The sequence below is a fragment of the Garra rufa genome, chromosome 23 (assembly GCF_049309525.1).
Source record: "Garra rufa chromosome 23, GarRuf1.0, whole genome shotgun sequence".
Lineage (NCBI taxonomy): Eukaryota > Metazoa > Chordata > Actinopteri > Cypriniformes > Cyprinidae > Garra > Garra rufa.
In genome coordinates, this window is record NC_133383.1 from 6,123,997 (window position 1) to 6,136,465 (window position 12,469).

At 34.3% G+C, this 12,469-nt stretch overlaps 1 protein-coding gene across 1 annotated transcript in view; it reads left to right on the forward strand.

Moving 5' to 3' along the window:
* The window catches only part of LOC141298723 (aryl hydrocarbon receptor-like), a 21,836-nt gene extending 12,027 nt beyond the window's left edge, over positions 1–9,809 (forward strand). Inside the window, exons 3-10 of the mRNA XM_073829026.1 lie at positions 212–312; positions 421–510; positions 599–704; positions 872–972; positions 4,069–4,271; positions 4,344–4,453; positions 4,542–4,683; positions 7,506–9,809. Of these exons, the coding sequence (XP_073685127.1) occupies positions 212–312; positions 421–510; positions 599–704; positions 872–972; positions 4,069–4,271; positions 4,344–4,453; positions 4,542–4,683; positions 7,506–8,595 (1,943 nt within the window). The 3' untranslated portion in view covers positions 8,596–9,809. The remainder of the gene's footprint in view (positions 1–211; positions 313–420; positions 511–598; positions 705–871; positions 973–4,068; positions 4,272–4,343; positions 4,454–4,541; positions 4,684–7,505) is intronic.
* The last annotated feature ends 2,660 nt before the right edge of the window (positions 9,810–12,469 follow it).

The window sequence follows — 12,469 nt, forward strand, 5'->3', positions numbered from 1 at the left end:
TATTCTTTCCATTCCTTACAGTGGAGAAAAGGTACTTTAAAATATTCTTCATGCTAAAAAAAATATTCTTTTAAGACATTATTATTCTTTTAAGACAAGATTCTTTGAGGAAACAAAATGTCTGCGAAAACCACCTTTTGGAACCTTTATTTTTTAAGAATGTAACAAAAGTTCTTGAATTTATCATGCATTATTACTTTTTGTCTTTCAGGTGCATTAAACAAGAATTCAGGCCCTGAGTTTTCCCATAATGGCAATGAGACTTCACTGGCTGCTTGCATCGGCGACTCTGAAGGAGATCTGCTGCTTCAAGTGATTGATGTTCTAAATACAAATGCAAATGGAAGGCAAATGACAAAATGACTTTTGAATGATATATGGCCTGCTGTTGCTGACAGGTCTGTGTTTCTTTTTCTGCAGGCGCTAAATGGCTTTGTCCTGGTTGTATCCACAGATGGCTGCATCGTCTATGCTTCACCCACCATTCAGGACTACCTGGGTTTCCATCAGGTCAACACTTAAGCTGTTAAAAATCATTGATTTTACTTAAGAGATCTAACCCAAATCCAACTAACCAATCCAAATGTTCTCCTCACAGTCTGATGTGCTTCATCAGAGCATGTTTGATCTGATCCACGTGGATGACCGGGTCATGTTCAGAAGCCAGTTGCACTTTGCCCTCAACCCCGAGTCCAGCATTGATGGTTGGTGTCAGTATGTACTGAATGACCTTCAGTACAATTAAACATGGTGTTTGTTAGCTTAATGGAATATTCTGGCTAAACTTGCTATTAACAGCAGAACAAACCTGAACTGTGTCCCTTGTGGATGATATACATGTGATTTATGCAAATGTATTGTGTAATTGCAGAACCAGTGGGCACTGAGATTCCTCCAGAGAACTCGTCCTTCCTGGAGAGAAGCTTCTGCTGTCGTCTCCGCTGCCTGCTGGACAACTCCTCCGACTTCCTGGTGAGATGCACAGAACCAAAGCACCCTATATGTGAATCGAAATTCAGTAATAAAATGGAATTTACTGTATAATGAGGAATGTCATGGAATTTGAAAAATGTAACAGAAAACTTTTGTTGTGCAGCATTTAGTTTACCAAAAATGAGAAGGAATTATTACATTTCCATTTGATTACATGTTTAAAGATTACTTAAATTGCTTACATTTAATGATTTCATTTAATTACCACAATTTTTCACAACAAATCTGTATTAGGTTAAACAGACAACACAGAATTTGATCAAATATTTAAGGGGAGACACTGCAGGCAAAAACTTTTTTTCATGCACCTATCAAGTTTGAGATTTTGGGATTTTTGGATTTTCATAAAGTTTTTTTGTAGACTAGTGGAAAGAAAACATCCAGAAAATACTGTTAAGTGTTTCTTTTATAGCACTTTATCTATTTGTGTCAATAGATTTAAATTACAATGCATATTTTTAAAAGCCGTTTTCTCAAAATTATTTTTTTCTTCTAGACTGAGCCATAAATCTCCACTTCAGTAAGACTTACACACACCGAACTTTAATTTTTTATTCCTGTCTATATCCTGAAGGTTTTTACAGAGGGATTTGTTCATATATAATTTGCTTGATTTTATACAACATTTTATTCCTAAAAAAATTGCATATAGTGTTTCCTGTCTGTTCTAAGTTTTTTTCTGAATTATGTTGTGACGAAATGAGATACCCAAAATTCCTTCTGTAAAAACTTTTGACTCTAATATGTCGAAAAAATTAAACAAGAATTTTGAAACTGACTTCATCCAGGGTTTAGATTTTTGTACTAGAAAATTATGCAAATTAGCACGTTAAATAATGCCTCATTTGCACATTTAAACCTAACTTTTTAGAAAACTTGTAATACAAAAGTTGTTTTGTTTTTATCACCCTATTCGCCTGTCTCACCTTAATATACCCTATTATTGTAAAAAGAAAACTTAAATTAATAAATTGTTCAAGTTGGTTACTTCCTGTTTGGTGGCCATTTAAGCAGGGCCTAAACCAAACAGGCCCCGCGAATTGTTTTGCTGTGCGGACTCTACTAAGCGGTTTCTCTTGTTTCTTTGCCATGTTTTTGCCATTGCCATTGCCATGTTTTGTTATTAGTCATAGTCATAGTCATAGTCATAGTCTAGCCTAGCCTAGCCTTGTTTCATTGTTTTGTTTTATTTGTTACTTTTGGACTGCGCACTTGGATTTTGGACTCTGCCTGTATTTTCTGGATTACGCTTTTGTCTTGCCCTGGATATTACCGTTTGCTGGTGTTTTGATCCTGCCTGTCTTGACTACGATCTGTTAAATAAAGCTAGCGTTTGGATCGTGAACGCTTCCCTGAGTCCTGCGTTACAAATCAAATGTGACCAGTAAAATATATATATATATATACATACATATACATACATAATCCAGAAAAATTACAATTACACACATTTAAAACAACAAAAAAAAGTTCACCTTTAAATGGTTAATGTTTTATGGTTTCATCTGATGATAAACAACACAGAATTTATTAATACATTTAGTAGGGCACTATTATTGTATAATAAAATACAAAAATAAATAAAATAAATAAAAAATTACATTGTTAAAGTGTTATCAATTCAATTTATTAGACATACTTTTTGCATTAAAAAATTAAAAATGGATTGAACCATTAAAAGAACAATCCAGATTTTTTTTTTTTATGGAAAACAAACAATTTTGAAATGTAATTAATACATTTAAAATGTAATTAAATTCAAATTGTTAAATTGTAATTAGACATGCTTTTAATTATGAAAATGTAATTTTATCATTAAAACAGGATTTAAAAAAAAAAAATTTAAAGAAAAAAAGAAAAATGAAAATGGAAAAAATTGGAAAAAATAAAATAAAATTAATTTGAAAATGAAAAAGCCCTAAAATTTCATTTTTGTTACACAATTTAACAACAGTTTGTTAGGTTTAAGTTTTAAGTTTCAATTAATTAGACATGCTTTTTGATAACTAAAATTTAATTTGACCAGTAAAATATAAATAAAAAAAATGTAATCAAGAAAAAATTACAATGAATAAAAAGTAAAATTAAACAGAATTTGGGAAAAAAATAAAATTTATTTGGGGAAAACTAATTTCATTGGGCCCTACACACATCCAAAATAAAGTAAGTTAACCTTTAAATGGTTAATGTTTTATGACTTCATCTGATGATAAATCTGTATTAAATTAAACAGACAACACAGATTTAATATAATTAGTAGAGCCCTATTATTGTAAAAATAAATAAATAAATAAATACATTGTTAAAGTGTTATAATTCAATTTATTATACATACTTTTTGCATTAAAAATATTAAACATGGATTGAACCATTAAAAGAAGAATCCAGATTTATTTATTTTTATGGAAAACAAACAATTTTGGAAAATAAAATGGATTTTGGAAAAATGTAATAAATTTAAAATGTAATTAAATTCAAATTGTTGTTAAATTGTAATTAGACATGCTTTTAATTACGAAAATTTAATTTCACCATTAAAATAAGACTAAAAAAAACATTTAAAAGAAAAATTAAAATTAAAATGGAAAAAAATGGAATTTAAGAAAAATTAAAACAAAATTCGGAAAAAAATTAGATTGATTTGAAAATGAAAAAGACCAAAGCCCAAATCTTTGTTACACAATTTAACAACAGTTTGTTAGGTTTAAGTTTTAAGTTTCAATTAATTAGACATGCTTTTTGATTACTAAAATATAATTTGACCAGTAGAATTTAAATAAAAAGCGTAATCCAGAAAAAATTACAATGAAAAAATTATTTTTAAAAAAATTAACAGAATTCGGGGAAAAAATAATATTAATTTGGGGAAAACTAAATAAATAAATAAATAAATTTGCCCCCCAAAAAAAGTCATTCATTGTTTGTTCATGTTAGTACACAGTGCATTACCTAATATTAACAAGCACAGCTTTTTATTGTTCATTCTTAGTTAATGTTAACTAAAGTAGTTAACTAATGTTACCTAACGAACCTTATTGTAAAGTGTTACCAACACAGCTATTCTTGTACACACAGGTGCTCAATTTTCAGGGGCGGCTGAAGTATCTTCACAGACAAGATGGGACCACAGATGGTGAAGTGGCTGGTCTCTCACAGCTTGCCCTGTTTGCCATCGCCATCCCTGTACAGCCCCCCGTGATCCTGGAAATCAGAACCAAGACCCTCTTTTTTCAAACCAAACACAAACTGGATTTCACACCAGTGAGCATGGACACCAGGTGAGGATCGGCGTGAGTTCATTCAGGCGTGTTTGTGTCACTTTGTTAACTGATTATTCTTGTGTCGTCCAGAGGGAAGGTGGTTCTGGGTTACACAGAGCAGGAGCTGTGCCTGAGAGGATCTGGATATCAGTTCATCCACGCAGCTGACATGATGTACTGCGCCGACAAACACTTACACAGTAAGATTTAAGGTGTAATGACTAGCGCATTATTCTGAACACTTGTACTTTGATGTTCTGAGATGAGATTTGTGTCTCTGTCTTGCAGTGATGAAAACTGGCGAGAGCGGTTTCACCATTTTTAGGCTCTTGAGTAAGACTGGCGTTTGGGTCTGGGTCCAGGCCAATGCTAGAATGGTGCTCAAGGAAGGCAAACCCGACTTCATCATCTGCCGTCTGAAACCCTTGACGTGAGTGCTCTATACTTCCTCTGACGCTAGCAGCTGCTCACTTTCTGCGGTATTTCTGTATATTCATTGTATTTTACATAGGACTGTTTTTTAGGGAATTTAACAGTCACATTTTTCTTTTTCCACTACTTATAACAAATGTGACCCTGGACCACTAAAGCAGTCTTAAGGAGCACGGGTATATTTGTAGAAATAGCCAACAATACATTGTATGGGTCAGAATGATCAATTTCTATTTTATGCCTAAAATCATTAGGATATTAAGTAGAGATCATGTTCCATGAATATATTTTATAAATGTCCTACTGCAAATATATCAAAACCCAATTTTTGATTAGTAACATGCATTGCTAATAACTTCATTTGAACAACTTTAAAGGCAATTTTCTCAATATTTTGATTTGATACGTTTTTTTTTTTTTTTTATCAGTACTGGTCTGGTTCAGAGCTATTTTAGTATTATTTTATATTGTTACAGTATTTATTAATATTTTGAATTAACTTTTTTTTTATATATATTTTCAGTGGACTATAGTTTATGTTTTAGTTATTTTGTTCTGACATTTATATTTGATTTTAGTTTTATTTCAATTAATTAAAATAATTTTAGTAGGTCAATGTATAGGTCAATAATAGATACATAGGGCTCTGTTTATTTTTTTTTTTTCAAATTCTGTTTTTATTTTTAATTTCCCTTTGAATTTTTCTGGATTCTGTTTTTATCCGTTTTAATTTTTCTAGACTCTGTTTTAATGGGTAAATTAAAAAATATCAATAAAGCATGTCTAATTAATTAAAATCAAAAGTATTATTATTTTATTTCTTTCTCTTTTTTACTTCAAAAATACAGTACTCTGTACAAATCTTTTGTATATAAATTCTGTAAAATACTTTATTCTGGAAGATATTCCTTAACACAAGTTTATGTTGTTATTTCATGTCAAATTATAGATTGGACCTTTAGTATGAACATTGGTTTAAAAAAAAGCTTACAAAATGTATAAAATATATTGTTAGTTCTCATATTGATCACTGGCCATAATAAAAATAGATAAAAATAAATCAGCTATTAATAATAGCTATTAATACAGCTTTATTTCACCCCAAGATTAAACCAAATTATTACCATAATGCAAAAAAAAAAAAAACTTTGTCTTTTTTTTTCCATTAAAACAAAAATCTTAATGGTTAGAAAATGTGAATTTGGCTAATGTTTTTTATTTTCTTTTGATTTTGGGTGAAAAATGACTTCATGAGATTCACCCAAACAACTGTTTGATATACTGATTTAGTTAAGATTGTTTCATTTTTGCCCATCATTTTGACCACAAAACCAGTCATAAGGATCATTTTTTTTAAATTAAGATTTATACATCATCTGAAAGCTCAATAAGCTTTCCATTGATGTATGGTTTGTTTGTGAGGGCTCTGCCCTGGCAAATTTGTCTGTGTTGTCTTTGTTTAATGTTTCTTTGTTTGTCATGTGTCTCAACGGAGTGGTTCTCAACTCCAGTCCTCGAGGCCCACTGCTCTGCACATTTTGTATGTTTCTGAGTCTGACACACTCAGTTCAGTTCATGAATCTTTCTTCTAATGAGCTGATGATCAAAATCAGGTGCCTTAAATGAGGAAGACATACAAAATGTGCAGAGCAGTGGGCCCCGAGGACTGGAGTTGAGCAACACTGTCTTAACGCATTGCGTTGTCTTTGTTTGCGTCTGCCATGTGTTCCTGTGGTCCCACCTCCTTGTTTTCCTTGGTCACGCCCTCTTGTTTAGCCCTTGTCTTGTCCTCGTTTCTTGTAATTGTGCTCACCTGGCCCTCATTACCTTCCTCCCTTTATATTGTGCTGTTTCTCCTCAAGTGTTTGGGGGCTTGACTTGTGCCATAGAGATAGTTATTAAGTTGCTGTGGTGTAGTCCAGTTGTGTGCTGTTTTTTGGTGTGTCCTTGTGGCAGGTTTTCTACTTTTGGTTTATACCTTTTAGCTATTTTGCTTATATTTATTTTATTTAGTAGTTTTTCAGTTTTGTTTCTAGTTTTGTTTTATTTGGATTTGATACTTTTAGTTCTTAAAGTCTAAATTTAGATATTTACTTTGCCTTTTATTACGTGTTTTTTTTCCTTGTGTTGTGTTTAGTGTTGTGGTGTCTTGTATGTTTGTGCTATGTGTTCCCTCCAGTCCTGCTCTACCAGCCTAAGCCTCCCTGCCTGTTGGTTCTCCAGAGCAGCCTGCCAACCAAGCCTGGTGCTGAGAACTTAATCTGTTACTGGCCTGCTTTGAGTTCCATAACTCAGATTGCATGCTCTGGTCTTCTCCCATTCCTCTGTCTGGTTTGGCCACAGACTGGGACTGTTCTCCAGATTGTCCATCTCTGGAGGCATAATTCTCTTCCTGCTGGATTGGAGTTTAAGATTGTTTACCCCTGAACTTGTGTTTTCAATAAATATTTGTCTGTTTCACTCACTCTGCATTTGGGTCCCTTCTTGCTGACCTTGGCATTGTTAGGATAGGGCAATATTTAATACAACCATTGAAAATCTGTAATCTGAGGGTGCAAAAAATTGCCTTTAAAATCTGTCCAAATAAAGTTCTTGGCAATGCATATTACTAATCAACAATTGAGTTTTGATATATTTACTGTAGGAAATTTACAAACTACATTCATGGAACATGATCTTAATATCCTAATGATTTTCAGCATCATTTTGACCCATACAATGTATTTTTGGCTATTACTGCAAATATACCTGTGCTACTGAAGACTGGTTTTGTGGTCCAGGCTTTAATAAAACTTGTTTTACTTTTTATTAAACCTGTAGAAATAAAGAAGGTGAGGAGCATCTCCGTTCAAGGCATCTGCAGCTTCCCTTCAACTTTGTCACTGGAGAGGCTCTCCTGTATGAAACCTTCCCCTCTCCGATGGTCCCAGGGCAGCAGGATCATCTGTCCAGCACCGCTGTATATTCCGACTCCCTCCTGGGATCCTTACTGAGTCAAGACCGCTCCGTCTACAACCGGCCCCCACAACCAACATCTCCTTTCTCTCTGGAGCACGTCTTCATGGACAGCCATGCCCTGCTCAGCGTTCACAACAGCAACTCTCAGGCCCTTCTAGATTCTCCAGACACGGATGGGAAAGTCCTTAATGAGCAGCTGAAGGAAATGGAAGAAGCTCTACTGCGTCTCCAAGAGGAGGAACCCATCCAACTCAACAAAGTTTTGGCCAATGATGTTTTTTCGTATGTTGAAGATGCTCTGTTGAGAGAGACCGACACTAGTGGGCGGCAACGAAACTCTGTGTTGCCTGGCAACCTGATAATGAGATGCGAATATTCATCATCTCTTTCACAGAAGCTCACGGAATCTGACTTTTACAGACAAAAAACAGGAGAAGGAGACTTTTTTTGCACTCCGAAATCTTTTCCACAACATCCAAACTCCTGTAGTTCTCTTCCAGGCCATTTCCCCAACCCATTTCATAATAATCCCTCTTCCTCTATACAAAAGACTGGCATGGTGTCGTCAGATCCAATCCAAAACAATCATCTTCCTCCAAGTGTCCCCGGACGGCCGTTTTCCGCAAACATCCAGCATGCCGTTCACCGAGGCGCCCTGCCGCCATGGCAACCGCAGCAGCATGCCGTCCCATTAACCCTGCAGAGATCCTGCTGTGTTCAGAATGACTGTATTACCCACAATGCACCTGTAACGCAGCACCCACAGACAGAACTGTGCGGCACACATACAATGAATCAGAGTCCGAGAAGTCACATATCCCAGAATTCATCACTGTCCAGTAGTAGTTTGTCATATCAGAGATGCACTTTGTCCTTTAATGAGCCTGGATTACACATCGCTGGATCTGTGAATACAGACTGTCCTGGGACATCTGGACTGAGCCATTATTGAACAGTATAAACACTCTGATCTGATTTATTCATCTTAAGTGTGACACTCAAGAGTCCAAATTAATGTTAGCATGAATAAAAGCTTAATTTTAGAAGGCTAAAATTGACTTGAACTGACATTTGAGGAGCAAAATTGCATCTTTAATTTGTAATTAAAGAAGTTCACTTTTTGGACAGTTGATAATGCTTGTTCGCTATCTGCTTCCAATTTATTTAGAAATTATCAAATTAGAACGTTTTGCTCTGTTATGTTATTGCTAACTAAAATTAATAGATTCCACTTTTTTATGGAAATAAAGCTGAAATGGAAAAAATATATACATAAATATTAGATGAAAAACAAAAACATTGGAAATATTGCTTTGGCAATTAACTGAAATAAGATTTTTAAGTTAAAGCACTAACCCCCGGTTTCACAGACAAGGCTTAAGCCTAGTCCTAGACTAAAATGTAAGTCTGAGCTGTTTCAACTGAAACAAAATTGCACTGATTGATCTTAAAATATATCAGTGCCTTTGTTTTGTCTCAAGATGCACACCTGTAATGTTTTTTTTCTAAGCACGTTTATAAAAATGACTTAAATGTCCTAATTGAACTATGGCCTAATCCTGGCTTAGTCTAAGCCCTGTCTGTGAAACTGGGCCTATAACTAAAATGGAAAATAAGAAAGAAAAAAAATGGAGATGTGTACATTTTTCTTACTTTGCCTAAATATTAATTTTCTTTTAATTTTGTACTGCCCTTCAAAAGCTACAGAAGATGGTTACATGTTTCCCAGAAGAGTTTTCACCCCCCTTAATGCATGTTTTTTCCTTCTGGAGCATCAGTAAGAATTTGAACCTTTTGTAATAGTTACATATGAGTCCCTCAGTTGTCCTCAGTGTGAAAAGATGGACCTCTAAGTCATACAGTCATTGTTGGAAAGAATTTGTGGGACCTGAAGAATTTTTCTGAAGAAAAAAAGGCAGTTGAATTGTTCAGGGCATCTAGGGACTCATGAACAACTATCACTAAACAAACAAACAAAAAAAAAACACACAGCTGTGGATCATTCAGGTAACAACACAGTATTAAGATTCAAGGGGATGTAAACTTTTGAACAGGGTCATTTTTATAAATTCAACTATTATTTTCTCTTGTGGACTATATGTAAACACCTTTTATGTGAAATATCTTATTCAGGTCAGTACTAAATAAACAATACCATGCATTTTGTATGATCCCTCTTATTTTAATAAAATAATTAACTTTTTGCAGATTCCTCAACTATATAAATAATACAAAAATAACACTGACACAGACAGCTTTTAAATCATTTCAGAAGATCAAAAACTTTTTTTCAGATCATGAGAAGTATGTGTGTAAATTCACTGTGTCATGTGTGTTTTGTAATAAAATAATACAAAAATAATATTTTATGACCTACACAAACCATATGGCTGAAGATGTTTGACCCCTGCTGCAGATTTCCCTTCCTGTGCAGGTTTTACTCTGTGATACAATGTGATTTTCCATGTTCTGATGTATCCGTCTCTCTGGAGTCCAGCATCAGTCCCTGAGGATCAAAGCAGATGCTTCTAGACATCTCTGTTTTTGCCTCCTACATCTGTTTCATTAATCTTGCATTATTCTATTGTTCTTCACTATAGCAACAAATTGTTTGTTTACAGATATATATAAAAAATTATTTCTGTACATCATATTTTCTTCCAACACTAATCACAATTGGACTTTGAGATTGATACTGCACACTAAAATGACTAATAATGACACTTTGTGTAATAATTAGGGTAATTATGAATGTCATTTGACATATTTTAAACAAATAGTTTAAACAAATAATTTGCTGAAAATGTACTCAACCTCAGTTGATCCAAGATGCAGATGAGTTTGTTTCTTCATCAGGAAGAGTTCAGATTTGGAGAAATTTAGCTTTACATCACTTGCTCACCAAAGGATCATTTGCAGTCAATGGGTGCCGTCAGAATGAGAGTCCAAACAGCTGATAAAAACATCACAATAACACTCCAGTCCATCAATTAAAATCTTGTTAAGCCAAAAGCTGCGTGTTTGTAAGAAACAAATCCATCATTATAAGACATTTTAACTTAAATTGTCATTTCTGGCCAAAATACAAGTCCATAATAACGCTTCCTCCAGTATAAATGTCTATCCCCGGTTTTCCCCCACATCAAAATCCACTCACATATTTGTTTAGAGCTGTTTTGGACAGGTTTTGGTTCGTAAACGGTGCCTGATCTGTGCATATTTCTCCTTATTCAGACGAAACAATCATATTACTGGAGAAAGCATTATATATAAAGCATCAAGAGGTTTGGTCATCTAAATATCCATCCATATGCTGAGAAAATATTCAAATTTATCTTCATATCACGTTAATGGATGCAATCAACACATCCATTTTAACATACTTTACATTTATTAACCCTCTGGGCCTCTTCATTTAGGAGTCACACCAAAGCCTTAAAAAGTGACCGAAGCCTTAAAAAGTGACTTTTTTTTCTTCTTCAGGAAAATCAATGAAATACATTTTAGTTCAATAGAATTTTGAGGAGTTTTTATGATACTGTGCAATATTTATACAGTTTTAATAAATGCAACATTTCACATTAAAATACAGTGAAAGCATTTAAAATCCTTTTTTTTTAGAAGTGAGAATTGTGTCTGGTGGCATTAAAAAAACTTAAAACTGTGTTCATTTTATTTCACATATGCGCGAAATTTGCTCTGATGCATTTTTACCAGTTTTCTCTCTCTCTCTCTGTGTGTGTGTGTGTGTGTGTGTGTGTGTGTGTGTGTACCTGGTATTCATCACGTTATGGGGACCAAATGTCCCCACAAGGATAGTAATACCAGTAGATTTTGACCTTGTGGGGACATTTCTTAGGTCCCCATGAGGAAACAGGCTTATAAATCATGCACAATGAGTTTTTTTGAGGAAGTAAAAGTGTGCACAATCTCCAGTGAGGGCTAGGTTTAGGTGTAGGGTAGGTGTAGGGCCATAGAAAATACGGTTTGTACAGTATGAAAACCATTACGCCTATGGAATGTCCCCATAAAACATGTAAACCCAACGTGTGTGTGTGTGTGTGTGTGTGTGTGTGTGTGTGTGTGTGTGTGTGTGTGTGTGTGTGTCAGTTCTGCACTCTTGATATTGTAGAGTTAACACTTTTTTCAGCACAGTGGCTGACCTGTAGCTTGTATCACCAAAATATTCTCTGAATTTTTTTTTAACATTACCCTTAACATATCCGAATCATGTCAGTGATTTCTTTGTGCTCACATAGCTAATGCAACAAAAGTCACCAAGTGTCATCTCATTTCGATGAAGCTATGATTTTTTTAAATTTCAAATGACCGAAGAGGCCCAGAGGGTCAATAACATAGATATATATACGGTCAATAACGTGTCTTAAACAGCGTTGGAATGGCGTAGGTCACGTGTTTATGTCGGTTTATGGCATAGACTGTAAAAAATAGGTTTATGGTCTTTAGCCTCCATGATAGCAGGACCTCCATAACAACAAACAAATTAGTGGTGAGTTTTCTAAATGAATTGACGCTCATATTCTCACACAAACGTTTGCTTTACCTCAGGATACACTAACAAACGAGCAATATATAGTTACTTAAATACTAAATGTAATTAAAAACTCCTGCATAACCGTTTATTTAAAAACAAACTTAAATTCTTACTGGCTACATTTAATTCATTTCAGGTCGGCATTTGCTCTGGCTTGAATGAGGGATTATTTTGCAGAAATATAATATCAGACGAGCCCAGTCCTTCATTCAGCGCTCTCACGCAAGAAACATAACACTCCCTCCACTGCTGAGGAACAAATGTATTCTCA